This window comes from Plecotus auritus (genome assembly GCF_963455305.1).
Source record: "Plecotus auritus genome assembly, chromosome: 5".
Lineage (NCBI taxonomy): Eukaryota > Metazoa > Chordata > Mammalia > Chiroptera > Vespertilionidae > Plecotus > Plecotus auritus.
Window position 1 is genome coordinate 176,171,568 of NC_137776.1, and position 19,325 is coordinate 176,190,892.

A 19,325-nucleotide genomic window follows, 5' to 3' on the forward strand; every position below is an offset into this window, starting at 1 on the left:
CAAGGGCTTGTTGCTTTTTAAATGGTATCACTCATTGTATCACTCCCTCCCTCGCGGGTAATTATTCAAGGACTTGGCGAGGGTTTCAACCTCCCAGTCTCCCTCAGCTGTCTTCTATTTGGGTGGTCCTCGTTGGGGTCTGACCTCACAGTTCTAAGTAAGTCAATGAGCATGTATTCACTGAGCACCGACTAAGTGCCCAGCACCGTGCTAGGCCCCGAAGAGGGAGAGAAGGGCCAGGTTGCAGGGGGGCAGACATGGAGCATGCTCTCGGGTGGGGGGACAGGAGAGCCGGTGGTGAGTTGCTCAGCAAAAGGAAACAGCCGCCCCTGCTCCAGGTCTCTGAGAGAACACGGCCCGGGGTCCTGCTATCTATCAGGTGTGGGAGCGGAGCAGAGTGACTCAGGGGTCAGGGAGACAAACCTGGGTTTGAATTGCCACCCACTGGCTGCCTGCCTGCCCTTTGACCCTGGAATACCTGATCTCCCAGCCTCGGTTTCCCCGTCTGCACAATATGACTACTATTGTAGTAAAATGATAGAACCTTCATGGGAGGGCTCCATAGCACGTGCTCCTGGAGCGCTCAGCACGTGGCACGATGTAGGACCTTCATGGAGTGATTTTTCGGGGCACAGCCACCTCGTGGTCTGTAGCGGCTGTTCCCAATTCTGGCTCGCCAGGAGGATCTCCCAGGGAACTCTTTGTAAAGGGGCCCCAGGTTCTGTAGCCGGGGTGGAGATAGACAAGGAGACGCTGAATGTTTTGCACTCACCATTTTAAGCAGGTTCGGGAGGAGCTCTCTCTGGTCCGGACAGTTCCACCGGCCTTTGCCTTAGCCTCTGGCTCCGGGCCTGTACTACACCGTGAACGATCCCGCGGTCTTTCTCGAAGTTCTCTGCTGCCCTCTAGTGGGCATGGGGTGCCCTCGCCTTCCTGCGGCCTGGGCGGAGCTTGCCTGATACAAGCTGTGCTAAGCGCCTGTGATGACGTTGGTCTCACCGGTGTGTACACTTGGGGAGCACTTTCACAGATGCCCCTCACTGGTTCTTAGTTAAGCCTGGTCAAGTGAGTTATTATTACCCGCGTTTGGAGGTCTAGATGAGGAAGGGGAGGCCAGGGAAGGAAGCACTGCCCCATGGTCACAGGGCAAGTTACTAGAACTGGGACCCGGATCTCTGAGCGGCCTAGCTCTTTGGGACAAGGGTGGGGGGTGATAACAAAGCCTCGAAATCATGGGCCGTGAGGACATCTCCTCTCCCGTCACCGGTCATGGAGTCTGGGGTGCTGTTTACCTCCAGCTTTGCCACGAATGGGCAGACTGGCTCCAAGTCCAAGGGTCAGGCATCTGGGGCAAGGCTGGCAGCTGGTTACCTCCTCCTGGGGAAAGAAGGCCAGCTTCTGTGCCATCCCCTTCCACCATGAGCAGAGGGAGGCCTGAACCTTGACCACAACCTTTGATCTTAGTTCTGCCCAATGTTCTTGATGTCCCTGCTGGTCTAGTCACCAGGTTTCCCCCCCATACACACTGCCCCCCCAAACACACACACACACACACACACACACACACACACACACACACACAACAGGTCCCAGTGCCCAACTCCTCCCTTCTTTCTGGAAAACCCCCCAGAGAGTTGCTTTTTTGGGTCTCCCACTTCCACTGCCTCCTCATTGACCTCTCCTGATTACGAATCTGAATGGCCACTCGCTTCTGAAAACCCACAGGTGGCTGAAACCGGTTTGGCTCAGTGGATAGAGCGTCGGCCTGCAGACTGAAAGGTCCCAGGTTCGATTCCGGTCAAGGGCATGTACCTTGGTTGTGGGCACATCCTCAGTGGGAGGTGTGCAGGAGGCAGCTGATCGATGTTTCTCTCTCATCGATGTTTCTAGCTCTCTATCCCTCTCCCTTCCTCTCTGTAAAATATCAATAAAATATATTTTTTAAAAAAAACAACCCACAGGTGTTCCCCATACAGTCCAGATAACCAGCAAGCCCCTTGGCCTGGCATCACAGTCCCAGCACTGGGCTTCGGCCACACCCACAGCCCCATCTTGCCACTCCCCTCTGTCCCTCAAGCTCCTGGCTGATGGTTTTTTGTTTGGTTTTTGTATTCCAAGTGCTTTTCTCTCCATCTCCCTCCTCTAAGCCTTTGTAGTTGCTGTTCCTTCTGCCTGGAATACCCTCCTCACCACGCACCCCATGCACTTCTGTCTGGCTGACTCCTCTCCCCTGGCCACGGCGTCCCTCATCACTGCAGTCACCATCCAGTCTTATCATCTTCTCCTCCTTCCTTCCCATCCCAGCCTGACCAGGAGTGAGCTCTGAGTCCTGTCCTGTTCTCCGTCCTGTCCTCACCACCACACACCCAGGGTGCATTTGGTGCATGAATGAGTGGACGAATGAATAAGGGGACGGGGGAGATCCAGGGTGTTGAACATTAGTCTGATCTGTCCTCTGGCTCAGCCACAAGCTGGATGACCTTGAACAAGTTCCATTCTCTCCTGGGACCCGTGTTTTCATCTGATAATGAGGCCTCTCTTCCCCACGGCTCAGGACACCTCTGAGGCTCCGAGGCCTCCTGCACGGGCCCTTCCCCGTGACATGGTTCCAGATCTGGCCAGGTATCTGAGATCCCTGTGCCCTGTGTCCCCTAGGAGGACAGGGACCCAGAACCTCCATCGCCCACCCTGATGGCCAGAGAGGGAGGAGGGGTCAGCACCTCCTGACCACTACCAGCCGTGCATCTTTGAGTCCCGGGGTTACTTTTTTAAAAGCAGCTCAAAGTCCAGTGGGCCTTGGCAGAGTTTGCTCCCTCTGTGCTGGTTAATAATCTCGAGAGAGCAAACAGCCCTAGAGACAGGAGGAGAAGTCGACATCCTGGCCGGGCCTCTGGCCTCTCCCCTCCCCCAGGAGAGGCTGTGGGGCTGGATGAGCATCCCTGACCAAAGGGGCCAGGTTCTTCTTCCCCCGTGTGCCTCGGGCTTCCCGTGAGCCAGTGGGGCTGACAGTCTCATGCAAACCTGCTGTGAAGGTCGATGAGCCATCGTGGCACGCTGAAGGCAGCCTTAATAGGGTGCTCTATTTCCATTGTGTGTTTTTTTCCAATATTGATGCTTTTTTTATAAGTGGATTTTTATTGATTTCAGAGAGGAAGGAAGAGGGAGAGGGAGATAGAAACATCAATGATGAGAGAGAATCCTTGATTAGCTGCCTCCTGCATGCCCCCCACTGGAGATCGAGCCCACAACCTGGGCATGTGCCCTGATTGGGAATGGAACCCGGGATCTCTTGGTTCATGGGATGGCGCCAATCCACTGAGCCACCACAGCCGGGCTCTTTCAATTGTTAATGACTCCTTGTCACTTGCCATTCTTATACCAGGCCTGGTTTCTCCAAAGACAGACACACCTTGAGTCTATCACACAGGTAGGACAGTGGACTGTCACACACATGGCCTCAACCTCTTGGCAGACAGAATGGGGACTGTAATCTTCCAGTTGAGGAAAGTGGGTTTCAGAGAGGGAAAGTCACACAGACCGGAAGCCAGGGCTTCCCGCTCCCACTTCTCCGCACCCCAGCCTGCACAGAAGGCAGCCTGGCTCCTGAGCCCATGCTCTCAACCACACCAAATGCTGCCTCCTCCAGCAGGGCCACTAACCAGATGTGAGACCCTGGGCAGGTCATTTACCTCTTGGAGACTCACATTTCCTGTCTGTAAGAGGGGGACTTGCACCTAGTTTACGGGGTGGTTGTGGGGATTGAGTTCAGTTCCTGGTCAGTGTTAAGTGCTGGAACATAGCAGGTGCTCAGTGAATGGAAGTTATCATCATCATCCTCATCATCATCATCATCCTCATCATTTCTACTATAACTTGCTGGGCTATGGGAAAGCAGTAGTGAGAGAAGGAACCCTGGGGACAGGTGGTCATAGATTTCCCTGTGGTCTCTGATAAGTCACTTCCTCTCCCTGGGCCTCAGTTTTCTCATGTGAGAAATGGGCTCAATCAGGCTCATCCTCCTGACTCACAGGTGGTCCAGGTGGAATGACCAGCAGGAAGTTCAGGGCTACCTGGGTCCTTCACCTTCACATGCCCCATGACAGGCGGGGTGTCTCTGGGGGAGCCTTTCTGAGACTGAGCCCAGCCTGGGCTATAGCTGGCCTGTTGTGTTTGGTCAACGCCTCCTCTGAAACAGACCTCCTGGCCCCAGCCAGGGCACTACAGGGATCGACCAGCCCTGGCCTTGGGGCCCTGATTGGTCCTGGCTGAGCAGGGCAAACACCAAAGTCACCTACAAACCAAAGGTCCCTTCCCCAGCCTCAGTTTGCAGCCGCCTCGGTCAGGGAGCTCCTCTGTCCCCACTGAGCCTGTGAGTGACCCCCTTGGTAGAGGAGCCAGAGCCATGTGGAGTCTCGGGGCCCTGCTTCTGCTGCTGACCGCCTGCCTGGCGGTGAATGCCAACCCTGTGCCCACACTGCCGGACAACATCCAAGTGCAAGAGAACTTCAACATGTCTAGGGTAAGGCTGGCCTCTGGGGTGACGGCGGTGAGCAGCTGGGGGCAAGTCTTGCCTGCCTCGGGGTCTCACTCACCCCATCTGGAACTCAGGGGTGGGTCCCTAAAGGCTTTTCCTGCTCAGACTGTCTGGGGTTTGTTGAAGCAACAACTCCATGCACCTGCCATTCTATGGGACTCGTCTGATATCCCAAGTCAGATGCCCTCACCTTCGAACCCGTCCGGAGAAGGTTTTATGCTGACTGCTACCCCTGCAGCCCCCCACAATGCCCAGCCCTCACCCTTTAACCATCCACTGCATCCCACAGCACCTGTCAGCTTGTCCCGGGTCCCCTACCCTCACATGCCTGGGGTGGCACAAGGCGGGCATGTGGGGTTATGGGAAAAGAGAAGCAGGACAGAGATCGGGGCTGATGGGAATACGAGGCCTGGACAGGGTGCTGTGTGGGGCGAGCCCTGGGACTTGCTTCCTGGCCCAGCTCTGTCCCAGTCCCTGGGGGACCCGGAACAGGACCTTGTCTACCCAGGTCTCCACATGGGTCTAAGGGGCTCTCATCCTGTCCTACCTGTGCGTCCTGTGGATTTTACTTACTTTCAGGGACAAGGATGGGTCGTGGGTGGAGGGGTCTGGGATGGCGAAGGGTCGCAGGCTCGGCACCCTCGGCAGGGATGGAGGATTCTCTAACTCCCTGACGCACAGTCAAGAGAAGGAGACGTTAGGCCTGTCCCACATCAGCTCAAGGACAGGCGATACTTTCCAACATGCAGCGCTCAGAGGTGGTGAGTGCCTGGCCCTTGGAGAGTGATAATGAGGGCCCTGCCCCCCTGATGGGCCCTTGGAGAGCAGTGGTTGATGATGACCTCAGGGCGCGAGGATGTGGATCCCATCCAAATGAAGAGCACAGCCCTCAGCTCTCCGCAGAGTAAGGCCTTCTGCGGGCAGGGGGACACGCCTGAACCTCTCGCTCCAAGCTTGCCACGGTGCCTGAGTTCCACCATTAGGGCTCCATCCGCCCTTGAAGCTGTGCGGCCTCCAATTAGCGATAAGATGTTGTCACAAAAAAATTGAGTCATTCAGAGGAGGGAGGGGAGCAGACACCTGCCAAGTCTTCCTCAAGGTCAGAGGCAAATCCAAACCCCGAGCACTGTGGCTGCCTCCTAGTTCTACGGGAAATGGTTCCACGTGGCCATGGGCTCCACCTGCCCCTGGCTGGTGAGGTACAAGGACAGGCTGACCATGAGCACGCTGATGCTGAGAGAGGGGGCGACGGAGAGGCAGATCAGCACGACCAGCACTCGTTGGCGGTGAGCTTGGGGATGGCGTGGGAGGGGAGGGGGACCAGGGCCTACCCCACCCTTGCTTCGCTCACCACCACGCCCTGGAAAGCTGCAGACCTCTCCCTCAGGCAGGCCCTGGCCTCGGAGCTGCGGATCGCTCTGCTTTGCTCCACCAACAGGGCGTCCTTTCTAAGCGTCCCCTCTGCACCTCGCGGGCAGTGCCTCCAACGCTATGCCCGTTCTTCAGTCTGCTCTCGCTCTTGGGTATCCCTTAGCTCAGGAAGAGCACTTCCACCTGCCAGGGTCCCAGCCTGGAACTGGGGGGGAGAGGGCTGGCCTGGACCCTTCTCCCTGCTGTCAGTCAGCCCATCATCAAGCCCCTTCCATGCTCTTCTGAAATCTCTCCAATCTGTTCACTTCTCCCCTCTTCCCTGTCACTAACCCTGGTCCAAGCCACCCCTTTTCTTTCCTGCTTGTCTACAACAGCCGCTCTGCTTTTCTCCCCACCTCTAATCGCGAACCTTCCATTCAATGAATTCTTCACCCAGCAACCAGAAAGACCTTTCAAAAAACTCAAAGCTGCTGAAACATTTCCATCGCTCCCTACTGCCCTTAGGAATAAAATTCAACCCCTTTGACATGGCTTGCCAGGCCCCCCCACCCCCAGTACTCACCATCCCCTGCCCCATTCTCTCCCATGTACTCTGGGACCCACCCAAGTGGACTTCTTTCAGTTCCTGGAAACCTTCATCCTCTCCCACCTCTCGGCCTTTGCACCATATATTCCTTCTACTGGGAAAACCTCTCCCCACCTCCCTGGCCTAATTCCTGTGGATCCTTCAGGACTCAGGTTCTATGTCACTTCCTCCAGGAAGCCCTCCCTGACCACTGCAGGTTCAGGTTACATGCCTTCCTTTGTGTTCTTGGAGCACCCCATGTTTCCTGAACGTGGCACACTTGACTGCATCGGCCTCTGGCCTGCCCCCTGTCCCACTCAATTGTAAGCTTCACATGGGGACAGGGCCTGTCTTGCCCTCCTCTGTATCCCCAGCATGTAGCACGGTGCCTGGCATACTGATGCTGCTCCATAAGTAATACTCGTAACAATAATAGCTAAGATGTGCGTAGTGCTTACGCTAAGCTCTTTACACATAAAACCTCATTTGATCCTCTCAGCCACGATATGAGGTAGACACTATCATTACCCCCATTTCACAAGGGAATGGGGTAAGAGAGACACAGAGTAATAAACAAAGGCATTACGTCATCACTCTGACTTCCCAGTGAATGGACATCATGTGCAGATTTGGTTAAGAAAGCTGATTTTTAGTACTTGCTTTGCTAAGAGATGGCATGGATTAGTCCCTTTTTTCTCTGTCCCTCTATCCCCCCATATGTGAAATGGATGAGGTGTCCCCCAGAGCTGATGTAAGGGTTAAACAAGATAATTGAAAATGTTACTTTCCCATTAAAAAGAAGAGAGAGAGAGAGATTTGGGAAGAACAGGAAGGAGAAGGGGGTGTAGGAGCATGGCCTCTACCAGCATTTACCTCACCTTTGATTTGTTCACTTCCAGGAGAGGCGTCTGTGAGGAGTTCTCTGGAACCTACGAGAAAACAGACACTGACGGAAAGTTCCTCTATCACAAATCCCGTAGGTTGAGTCAGAGGACCCACCACAGCTCTCTCCTTCGCCGAACAATACCTTGATGCCTTCAGCTCTCTTTCCTTGTCTCCCCCTCTGACCTTTCCTCCTATTTTTCCGAGATGTATCTAGCCTTCTTCCAAATGCCTCCTCCTCCTCCTCCTCCTTCTCTCTCTTTCCCTCCCTCCTTCTGTTTCTCTCTCACTCTCTCACACATGCACACCCAGAATTAGAGTGATGGTGTGAAAGTGAGGATAATATCAAGATTTCATCAGTTCTCATGTTAGGCTCTGCAATCAGCTGATAAAGGTTTGCCAAGCATCTACCATGTACAGAGTGCATGGTGCCACGTGATAGAGGGACCTGGACATGAGTTTATTCATTTATCCAGCAAATGTTTATTGAATATGCTCTGAGTGTTAACTTATTGTGCTTGGGGTTGAATATATGAATGTTTGGGTAGATGGAAGGTTGGAGTGAGAGAAACAAATGTTTGGTAAATGAATAAACGTATGTATGAGTGGCAGATAAGTGAATTAATCAATCATCTAATAGATAAATTGATAATTTCAGGAATGGAGAGAAGAAGAAAGAAAGAAAGAAAGAAAGAAAGAAAGAAAGAAAGAAAGAAAGAAAGAAAGAAAGAAAGAAAGGAAAGAAGGAAGGAAGGAGGGAGGGATGAAGGAAAATGGATCCATTTATGGATTGATACATGGAGAAGATGGATGGATGAAGCGATGGTAGATGAATTAATGATAACTCTATGGAGGAGATGGATGAATAGATAAACAAGAATATGGAAGGGATGGGTAGACAGGATGGCTGAATAGATAATGTGTGGGTGAACAGGTGAAGGATCTCGGGCCAGAAAAGTCTTCTGACCACTGAGCCCTTTGTCTTCCTGCATCTCCCATGCAGAATGGCACATCACCATCGAGTCCTATGTGGTCCACACCAACTATGATGAGTATGCCATTATTCTGAGCAAGAAATTCAGCCGCCACCATGGACCCACAATTACCGCCAAGCTCTACGGTAAAGGCCTGCAACCAGCTAAGCTCATTGGAGTGGGGGTGGGAGGGGACCCGTGGTTTAGGGACAGTGGCGTGGGGAGGAACGGGGAGTTTTGTTTTTCCTTCTGATAAATTTCAGTTACAGGACATGTGGGAGCATTTGCTTTGCCTGGAGGAGGTAGAACTCAGTCTCCTGTTTAAGGCAGAATCCTCTTCTTTTGATCTCTAACATTCCAGACCAGAGAATTCCAGAGCCTCCGGGCCCTTAAGGAACCTGTGGAAGAGCCGTGTGTGGGAGTGGGGAGACCTGGGTGGGGGGTTGGGAGGGACCCTTCTTCCTTTTCTGAAGCTGACCTTTCCATCATGTATTGAAGAGGTCAAACTGGACCCATAGTTTTCAGCCTTCCCCTAAATGAAAATTCCTGGGCAAATAATCACAGGTCCTGCCAGCCCAGGCCCTGCAGTTCTAGGCGTCTCCTCTGCTTCCCACTTACAGGGCGGGAGCCACAGCTCCGGGAAAGCCTGCTGCAGGAGTTCAGGGAGGTCGCCCTGGGTGTGGGCATCCCCGAGGGCTCTATCTTCACCCTGGCCGACAGAGGTAAGTGGCACCCCCACCCCACCTCACACTTCTGTCTCCTCCTCATCCTTCATGGCCCCCAGAGAACATCTTCCTAGCCCCTGGGTCTGCCTTGTAACCCTCTGAGATAAGCAGAGCGACAGTCTTTGATACAGAGAAGGCAGCTGGGGCCCCTGGATTTGCTCCAAGTCACACAGCGTGTACTTGGCAGAGCCTGGACTAGAGCCAGTTCAATGTTCATTCCACTGCTACATGTCCAAGTGAGGTAATAGCCACAGGTACTTCTTAGAGGTAATGGAGTGGTAGGGTTTAGGCATGGCCTTCAGAGTTAGAGCACCTAGGTTCCAAGTGAGCTGTGTGGCTGGCTTCTGGCTGGTCAGTCTTCCAGAGCCTCATTTTCCTCATCTGTAAAATGGGGATAACAATGTCTCCCATATAAGTTGCTGTGAGGAGTCAATGAGATAAAGCTGTTAAATACAATAGCACTGTGCCTGGTGTCCAGTAAGTGCTCAACAAATGTTAGCCATTGCTGCCCTGTGATGGTGCAGAGGACAGGCTGGTGGTGGGGTGGAGAGGATGCCGATGGGGAAGATGGTGCAGCCACCAGCCTGTAGCTTTTCTCATGAATGACCTTCCGTAAGCCACTGGGTGGAGCCATTCATGAAGTGGGCTATTGCAGGACACAGTTCCTAGTGCGATGCCCACCTGGCATGCAGCCAGCACCATGAAAGCAGCAAAGCCCTCTCTGGTTTAGGATGCCCCCAAGTGTGGTCCTCTTATTCACCTCCGTCTCCTGTCCTCTGACCTAGGAGAGTGTGTCCCTGGGGAGCAGGAACCAGATTCCACTTCACTCCCAGTGAGTACTCTTTCCCGACTCCACCCACCCCATCCCCTTGCTTAGGTCCTGCTGTAGTAGTGCTGGTGGCAGTGGTGGGGGTCACTGAGAGAGGGTGGGGGAAGGCAGCGAGGGGCAGGGGTTTTGAGGTCAGTCCCACCTGGGCTCAGTCTTGGTTCTGCCATTTAGGCTTCTTGCTGTACCATCTGGACCTCACTTTTCTCACGTATGAAATGGGGTAGTTAGTTGCCTTCCAGGAGCTAGAATTCAATGACAGGTTACAGAAAGTCTTAGCATGCTGCCTAAAACCGGTGAAGAATTTAATAATGAAGTAACAATACTCAATAAATGAAAATAAAATTACTTTATCTTAAAAAAGAAAAAAAAGAGCAAACCTGAGAGCAAGCAACTTCTCAAACGATCGGGCAGAATGTCTCGGCTGCCTTTTGACCTTTGGGGCTTCCTTACGCCTCTGTTCTATTCTCCTGCTTTTTGCCATATTGACTGAGCTTTATCCATCCTTTTTTCTCTGATTATTTGAAAACTATATAGCCTAATTTATTCTGCCGGTGTGTGTATAAATCTATATATGTGTGTATAAATACATATGTTTCCTTAGAAACATATTCTTGAAAATTGAAAAACTACAAGAAAGCAAAAAAAAGGACAATGTCCTTATTCCTGCATAGAATTAACAGTTAACATATTGTTTGCTTCTACACTTTAAAGAAAAATTACCACTGATTTGATAAAAACTAACATATATAAAGAATTTAACCAATGCAGAAAAGTATTAACAAAATTCGAGTTCTTTTAAAATTCCACCACCCGGAAACTGCCGGCATTCACGTCATTCCAGGAATCTTGACGTGCACGCGTGTGGGGAGGCCAAATGGCAGGAAGATTGGGTAGACAGAGGCACGGGTTTAGATCTACTCTTATTAAATGGGCTATATTGCAGATGCTACTTCTAATTTTAAAAGCTTTCATTGTAGTTTTATATGAATTTTTTTTTTAAATGAAGTGGACTTCTTGAACTCTAAGTAGATATTTCTTTACCACAAGAGACTTATTTCTTAAAGAAGGCTCCAAGCAACGTCAAGGTTAGGAGAAAGCTTTTAGAGGATGTCTGTTGTCTCTATGATTTGAAGGACAAATGTTCCACCCGCTGCCCCCTTTTTCTTTACGTTGTCCAGATCATTGCTGTGGCCGTAAGTCCCAATTGTTTAGGGGCTGGTGTTATTATTATTATTATTTAACCATTAGTTGTTATTATGATGTTGCTTTTTCCTGGCTTACGGTTCCATGTATACAGACTTGTCTACCCAGTGAGATGGAGATGGTGTCTTCTCACACATCTTTATAATCTCCCACCAGTGCCAAGATCAGTGCTGAACAATTGTAGATACTGAACAAGGCCGCTTGGATTGATTTCATTTTCCTAGTTAATGACCTTACATTTTCCAAATTTCCCTAGTTAATGACCCCATAAAATACAGAATCCAAGCCTTCCAGACCTTTTCCTGCTACTGGAGGATCCAGATTATTGATTTCTAGGCTGGCATTTACCCCTGGATTCTCCATTGCTTTTAGGAATAAAACTTGCCTATGCCCACGATTCAATTCAGGAATTAGTTATTGCTTTGTTATTCCTTTAAGGGATTAACATCAAGCATGGACTGACATTCCATCCTTGGTATTATGCAATGTTGGTTGGTGCAAACTGGTCTAATGCAACAAGTAATTCTAATATGTGCTTTCTACTCAAAGTTTCCCAGGTCCATTGGCACTGGCACTTTCAACGGCCCCAGTGAGCCTGCAGGAGGACAAGTAAGGCTTTTAACTCTTTTTGCTTCCGTTTACATCCCCCCTCTAGCAAATGCTGTCCCCAAAAGGATGAGGGCAAGGCTTCAGCTCCTTGGGCTGTGTTGAGACTGTGGAATCTTGAGATTCCCTGATTTCAAGGAAAGTAGTGATTGTGTTTCAACTTCCACTCGGACAATTTCACCTCGGGATTTCGACAGCACCAGACCGTTGTTTTCAGAAGTATGGTACATAGAATGTTGTGACCACCTTTCTAAAAACCTGGGTTACAGCTATCGGACATGAACATTCCATCCTCTTCTGGCAAAGTTGTATGTTTTTTTAAATGACAAATTTCAGTTCTATTATTTCAACATTCAAATATTATTGAGTATCTAATTTTTAGGAAAATGATGCGGATAAACTTTGTAAATTGCTCTTTCATAGAGAGCTTCTTCCTAAGTAGCGGCACTTGGGGGTTAAATACATGTACTAGTATTTAGATAGTCTCTGATCTTTGTGAGGGTTTACAGACTTTAATGTTACTCAAAGGTGAATCTTTCGGTGCATTAAACTATCAATAAATATAAAGCTGCTTTAAAATAAGACGAAACTCTTCATAGGGAAGTTTTGATGCATAAAATTATAGCATTAAAAATGTAATTTTAATTTTACATTAAGATGAGTTTACTTTAATGTGTATTACATTTTTTTCATGCTCTCTCTCTCCCCTAAGTGTCTAAACTGTGTGGGGGCTGGTTCATTGTCTCTTGTTGAGCCTCTATTCCTAGTACTTATTGTCTTAAACAATACATGATGACGATTAGAAAAATGCTATGTATTACAGCCAACATACAACTTATAAATGCATTGTGTTTTGTTTCGTTTTTATTCACTTTATTGGGGTGACTGGTCAGCATGAACATACAGGTTTCAGGTGTGGGTTCCTATATTACAAGATCTGTATATTGCACCGTGTGCCCACCACCCAAAGTCAAATCTTCTCCTGTCACCATATATTAAGACCCCCTGCTTCCCCCAATCCCTTCCCTCTGGTCATCACCACACTGCTGTTTGTGTTCACGAGTTTCAGTTTTATGTTCCACATGTGAGTGAAATCATATGGTTTTTTTTTTTACTTTTTCTGACTTATTTAACCTAGCATAATGTTCTCAAGGTCCATCCAAGTTGTTGCAAATGGCGCTACTTCATCCTTTCTTACGGCTGAGTAGTATTCCATTGTATATATGTACCACATCTTCTTTATCCAGTGCCTTCAAGCTTCTCAATGGGAGCACTACCAACTGTGGGGTAGATTCCTTTTCCATAATTATAGTCTTCTGGCACTTCAGCTGGAGGTTGGATGTGAGGTATTGTTATACCTCGAGGTTCTAACCTTTCATTTCAATCCAGAAATCTGTCCCAGGATGCCCATTCTGGAATTCAGGTTGAAGTTTTCTGGGAAACAAGTCATTAGCCAGTCTAGTATCTGTGCTTCTGTCTACAGCCTGATTCCCAAAGCAAATGATGTATGTACTCTAGGGGTACAGGTGAGCAATAGTGGCAAGATCCCCGCAACAGCTTCTTTTCTGTGTCTCCCCAGAGAGCCCGGCGGGCTGTGCTGCCCCAGGAACAGGAAGGCTCGGGGGCTGGGCAACTGGTAACTGGTTTAATGAAGAAAGAAGGTAATGATCACGCACCTTTCCACCCTCTCTGTCATACTCCAGAGAGGAAGGACCCATGGCTGACTCACCCTGGCTGCCCTCATGACCATACAATCCCTTTTTTTTCCTACTAGAGTCCAGGTTAGGCCTAGGAAAGGCAAATCAAGTCCTCTGCCCTGTGCAGGGGGTGTGAGGGGAGAGAGGAGACAAAGCATGGACTCAGCTCCATGGTAAGAAGCCAGTGCTCGCCCTGTCTCACAGTGTGGCCTCCCAGCCGTGGTTTCCTCATCTGTACCCCAGCATAGCCACCTGCTGAGCTGGCCGCCAGGCTGGGGGCAAGGTGGGGAAGGATGGAGGGAGGCTTCCTGTAGTTGACAGTATTTACCAACAACTCCCGCTGCAAACACGGAACCTGCTCCACCCCAGACTGTGTGCTGGGCACTGGAGTCACAGAGACAAAGCACCCAGGTCTTTTAGGAACTTCTGGTCAAGTCGGGGAGGCAGTCAGGGAAGAAAGTGATGGACCCATAAGAGAGGGTTAGCGAAGAGGCTGGAGTTGCTCCGAGGATGCAGGGGTGAGGAGACTAAGGACTTCATGGCTGAAGGGGAATGCAGGCTGTGTCCGGGAGCCAGGTAGGGTTTTGCTCCATCAAGGCATGGGGGCGGGGCTCGGTGAAGAGGTCAGGCTGTCTGGCATGCATGCTGGTGAGTGTGTTATCAACTACTACTATTACAGAGGCTTTGGGCAGACAGGACCAACATGGGATAGTGGGTCTGTGGGTCGCTGGTAACTCCCCGTGTTCTGGAGTGAAATGAGTATTGATTTTGGAGTCCCACAGACATGATTTTGAACCTCAGCTCTGTGTGACCCTGGGCAAGTCGCTTTACCTCTCAGCATCACTGTCATCTATAAAATTAGTTGGTAATTCTTCCTCGTGGTGCAGAGGTGAGACGAATTGAGATGACGCATGGGAAGTGTCCAGCCTGCACACGAGCACTCAGTAAGCGATGCTGTTCCGCCCCTCCCCAGATGCCTGCCAGCTGGGCTACGCAGAAGGTCCTTGCCTCGGGATGGTCAGGAGGTATTTCTACAACGGCTCATCCATGGCCTGTGAGCCTTTCCAATATGGCGGCTGCCTAGGCAACAGCAACAACTTTGTCTCGGAGAAGGAGTGTCTGCAGACCTGCAGAACCGTGGGTGAGTACGGGCCCTGTGCCGCTGTGCACGCTGCAGCTCGCAACGCCGTCCTCCCGATGCACCAATTGCCAATTGAACCAGTGGCTAAGAGAGGGTGTTCCTGGGGTGGATATCCAGGGCGAGTTTCCTGAAGTCGTAGGAAGTGCCATTTGCATATGGGGGATGGTAGGCAAGCTATTTCTTCTCATAGGTGCCAGCTTCCCAGTCTAGAAGAACGGGACCAGGTGTTCTAGATGGGCAAGGTCCCCTGGTTCAGGTCCTGTGCCTCACGTTAGCCCGTCGGAAGGATTACTAATGCTGCGCCTCCCTCCCCTCCACAGCGGCCTGCAATCTCCCCATAGTCCCCGGCCCCTGCCGAGCCTTCGTCCAGCTCTGGGCATTCGATGCCGTGCAGGGGAAGTGCATCCTCTTTCAATACGGGGGCTGCCAAGGCAACGGCAACAAGTTCTACTCGGAGAAGGAGTGCAAGGAGTACTGCGGCGTCCCTGGCGATGGTAGGAGGCCCTGTGGGGTGCCAGGCTGGGCCAAGGGGCCCTTGGGGTCCAGGTGGGAGAGCCCTGTAGGTGGGGGCCTGGAGAACTGAGTTCTGGACTCTGTACCAGGTGACCAGCCCATCCACTGCCGGGGCCTCAGCTTCCCATCTTTCACGTGGGGCCAAGCCCTAGGCCTCAGCCCAGCTTGGATGGGGTGCCCGGGGTACCGGGTATACTAGGGTAGGCAGAGGGTGTGCAGGGCAGTCTGAGGAGCCTGGCAGAACTGGGCTGATTCTGGTGCTGCCACATTCGGGCGGGCCACACTGGGCAAGTGCCAGTTTTGGCCTCCGTTTTCTCTTGTAAAATGGGACAAAGCACTTATTTCCCAGACTTGCAGTGCCTGTCACTGGCAGTGCTCAGCTAACGGCACCCCCGTTAGTGATAATGATGGTGATGCTATGAGGACAGGGCAGGTCCACCTCGCTTTATGGCGCTTCACAGATATTGCCACTCACTTCATTGTGGTAGTGGCTTTGCTACGCCGGTCTGGAACCCAACCCACAATATCTCCGAGGTATGCCTGTAATAGCATTGCGGGAACAGCAGCCATTTAAGATTACAGTGCCTTATCTCCCCGCTGGGAAATGGCACCTGAAGTAAGCCAGAAGAGGCAGAAAATCAGATCATCCTGTGGAATGCACTGTGGGGACATCGAGCCACTCAGCAAGCGGGTTTCTGGCCTCAGGCCAAGCCTCAGGCCCCAGCTCGGCCCAAGCTGCCTTGCCCCCTCCATGAAGCACCCCCTCCCAACCTTCCCAGCCCTGGACCCTCAGGCGAGCTCCACACCTACTCCCTGAGCCTCTGTGTCCACAGGAGACGAGGAGCTGCTGCGCTTCTCCAACTGACGGGTCCAAAGCCAGCGGTCCAAGGCCAGAGGATGGCGGGGAGGCTGCAGGCCAGTGTCTGGCCCAGGGCTCCACATCAGGCAGGCCGGGCCGAGGGACCTGGGTTCAAATAAAAGCCAAATCGTGGACTCCTGAAGTTCCATGTCCTGACTGTTCATTGTCATCCTAGTGTAACGAGATGGGGCAGGAGGGGAGACAAAGCTGGCGGGCAGGAGTGGCCCCGCCTGCCCCAGAAGTGGGAAATTCGTGTGGAGGAAATGTAACAGAACCATCTTCCCTGTGTGAAATTGGCTATGCAAATTATGACACATAGAACACAGTTCCTTTTGCTTGACAACAGTACAAAATAGGATTGTTTTGTTTTCATAAAGCTAGAGGAGGGGGGCGGCTCTGGGTACTTGTTTCTGGGGGAGGTTTGACGGGTCACCAGCGACCCAGGGTCAGAATAATGTGCCCTATGTGAGCAGGGGGGTCAGTGCCTGAAATAATTCCCGTTCTTCACCGCATGGAACCCCCTCCGTTTTACTTTGGCCACAGCCACGTCCCCAGCACCAGCTGCCGGGAGATGAAAGCCTTGGGCTGTTTCCCGACCAGGCCCTCGAGTTCCCATCTCCTGGGACTCCTTCCCCAGCCCTTTGCCCCAGAATGTTCACTGACCTTCACATTCTGTCCATGACGACCAGCAGGGCCCTGGGCCAGGACCAGCAGCCCTCGGTCCGGCTGGCTTCTCCTCCCTTCGTAGGCCATGCCAGTGACTCAGGCACCAACCTGGCCCAAGAGCATCACTCTAGAAGCCTCCAGATTAGACACTGAATGTACAAACACCTGGGTTATGATGCTCTCTTGCTAGCTCCATCCACCCAGAGCCCGGCGGGATGCGGCTGCTGCTGAGGGGAGCCCAGCTTCGTGTCCTGAAGTGGAAGCTGCCGGGGCAGCAGAAGACTAGGCAGGGCCGCTTCTCCCTGGGGTGAGCCTGCTAAGGGCCGGGGCTACTTCGGTCAAGGCCGCTTCTCATGCCATTAGCCTGTGTGCTTAAGAGACCCATCAAGAAGAAGGGAACCCCACATCTATTGTTGAGGGGATAAACCCAGAGCAAGGGTTTAGGTGTAGAAATCTTTGCAACCCTCTTGGTCAGACCACACAGAGTCCCCCTCCCGCTGTCTCCTCCAAAGTCTAGCGCTTGGGAGAGGGCTGTCCTGAGGGACACATCTGTGGTCATGGCCAGGGCTCTCTGGGCACAAGTGGGTGGAGTCTGGGCAGTGGGTTCAGGGGGAAGCGACAACCAAATGCCATCACACCGTGTCCATGCCTTGCTCCCCCCACGCATGCCCTGCACAGCAGAGCCACCCGTGGCGGCTGAAGGTGCCACGCTGGAGAGTGACCTGAAGAACAAATGTTTAAATCAGAGGGCGCCATCCACAGGTGCATAGGCAGGCCAGCTGGTGGATGGGGTGTGTGGCTTGGAAGGTACTTTTTAAAAAAATATATATTTTATTGATTTTTTACAGAGAGGAAGGGAGAGGAATAGAGAGTTAGAAACATCGATGGGAGAGAAACATCGATCAGCTGCCTCCTGCACACCCACCACTGGGGATGTGCCCGCAACCAAGGTACATGCCCTTGACTGGAATCGAACCTGGGACCCCTCAGTCCACAGGCCGACGCTCTATCCACTGAGCCAAACCAGTTAGGGCTGGAAGGTACTTTTTACAGCTCTGCATGCGCCATTTAAAAACTGAGCTTACCCCATACGGGCCACCAAAAAAATAAAATAAAATAAAAAAAAAACTGAGCTTCCATATACACATCTGGGCTTCTTAAGTCTCTAGAAAAGGAAGTCCTGGCAGCCCAGGGCCTGCACCCTGCTCGCCGAGGGCCGGAGGGGTGCGGGGCTGACTTGAGCAGCCCCTAGAGACAGGACCTCCTGAGGTTCACCAGCCCTGCCCAGGCCTGAGGCATCTGTCTCCATGACATTTGCCAAAGCCTTCCCAGCAAAAAATTCCCTTGGATCCTGACTCCATCCCTCAGGGGTGCGGTGGGGCTGAAGCGCACCCGTGACCCCCGAGTCCAGAGTCCGCGAGGCTCATCTCTGGAGGCCCCAGAATCCTTGTTGGCAAAGCGGCTGCCCTGGGGACTCGCTGGATTCTCAAGTAGTCCCTCATTTCTGATACAAAATAGATGTGGCTATTTTTAAATGTACTCTTTTGTAAACTTGAACACCCAGAGGCTGGCCCTTCTGCTGCAGGAAGGCTCTGGGCCAGGCCCTGGTCTTGGTGCTGATGCTCCAAGGTGTGGGGAGGACTGTCAGCTGCAGTAGGACTCCTGACTTGTTTTAGACACACAGAAACTCCTCGGTTACATTTCAGCTGCTGGCCCAGGGCTGTCCACACCATCAACAGCAGGAAACCCCCACAGGATGGTTCGGAGGGTGGGCTGATGCCCCCGGGAGGCCGGCTCAGTTGGGAGCCCACAGGAGCTGTTGTATGTGTGATTCGATGGAACGTGTTCAGCTGACCCAAGTAGCACACTCTCTTCAAGAGCAGCCTGCATCTGGTTGAAGGCAGGGATAGAGAGGCACTGGGTGTCTGGCATCCGCCTACCTTGACAGCGAGACGGCCATGTCACCTTTGCGCAGGTGCTCCTGCTTGAAGGGCCATCACCCTTCCGCCCACTCAGGCCACAGCGCATCTTCCAACGGCATCTTTGTCCCTCTTGCCTTCGGCTGGACTCTATTCAGTCAGAGCATTGCGGTGCCCGTGCCTGTCGCGTGAGGCTCTGGGCGAGGCCTGCGGTGGGGCAAGTGCACTCAGCAGTTCACCATGGAGGGCGCTCGCAGACGCCATCCGGAATTTGGCAAAGTCCCGGACACTCTTCCTCAGAAAACAAAACGTCACACACAACACATAACGCCACACACATCACTGGGGAGGCCAAGGCCACAGGCTCACAAGAGGCACGGAACGACCACTGGGCAAGGCGAACTTGGATCTGTCCCTTAGGCACTGGGTCTGTGGGACTCAGAGGAAATCCATCCTTTCTTCCACAGGACCATGTCCATAAGCCAGGCCTGTAGGGACCACGTCTCCCCTTGGCCATGTCCATCCATCATTGGCTGAGCCAGATCTGGTGCTGGAGGTAAGCAATGAGCTCAGATGAGTTAGCAGCGTGACCTTGGGATGGTCTCCAGCTGTGACCCCCAGGTGCCCTGCCTCTGACCCATCTCTACTCACCAGTAGATGCTCCTAACTGGATGACAAGCCCAACCCCAAACCCAAGAAATACCACCACACACTGCCATCTTCCTAAAGGTCGTTTTATTGTAAAACCATAAATACAACACCGACATGAAATCATTTAAGCAACTGATCCTCTCTAACCATTAAAAGGATGTCTTTTGCCTTGGCATCGACCAACTGGGAA

General features: G+C 51.9%; 1 protein-coding gene across 1 annotated transcript; it reads left to right on the top strand.

The window, feature by feature from the left end:
• Positions 1-4,152: 4,152 nt before the first annotated feature.
• AMBP (alpha-1-microglobulin/bikunin precursor) lies at positions 4,153-16,246 on the top strand. Its single transcript, XM_080667681.1, has 11 exons — positions 4,153-4,519; positions 5,678-5,820; positions 7,370-7,446; positions 8,356-8,472; positions 8,947-9,048; positions 9,837-9,883; positions 11,633-11,692; positions 13,269-13,350; positions 14,360-14,527; positions 14,848-15,021; positions 15,874-16,246. Exons 1-11 carry the CDS (start codon positions 4,403-4,405, stop codon positions 15,903-15,905), a joined length of 1,119 nt encoding a protein of 372 aa, XP_080523807.1. The 5' UTR covers positions 4,153-4,402; the 3' UTR covers positions 15,906-16,246.
• The last annotated feature ends 3,079 nt before the right edge of the window (positions 16,247-19,325 follow it).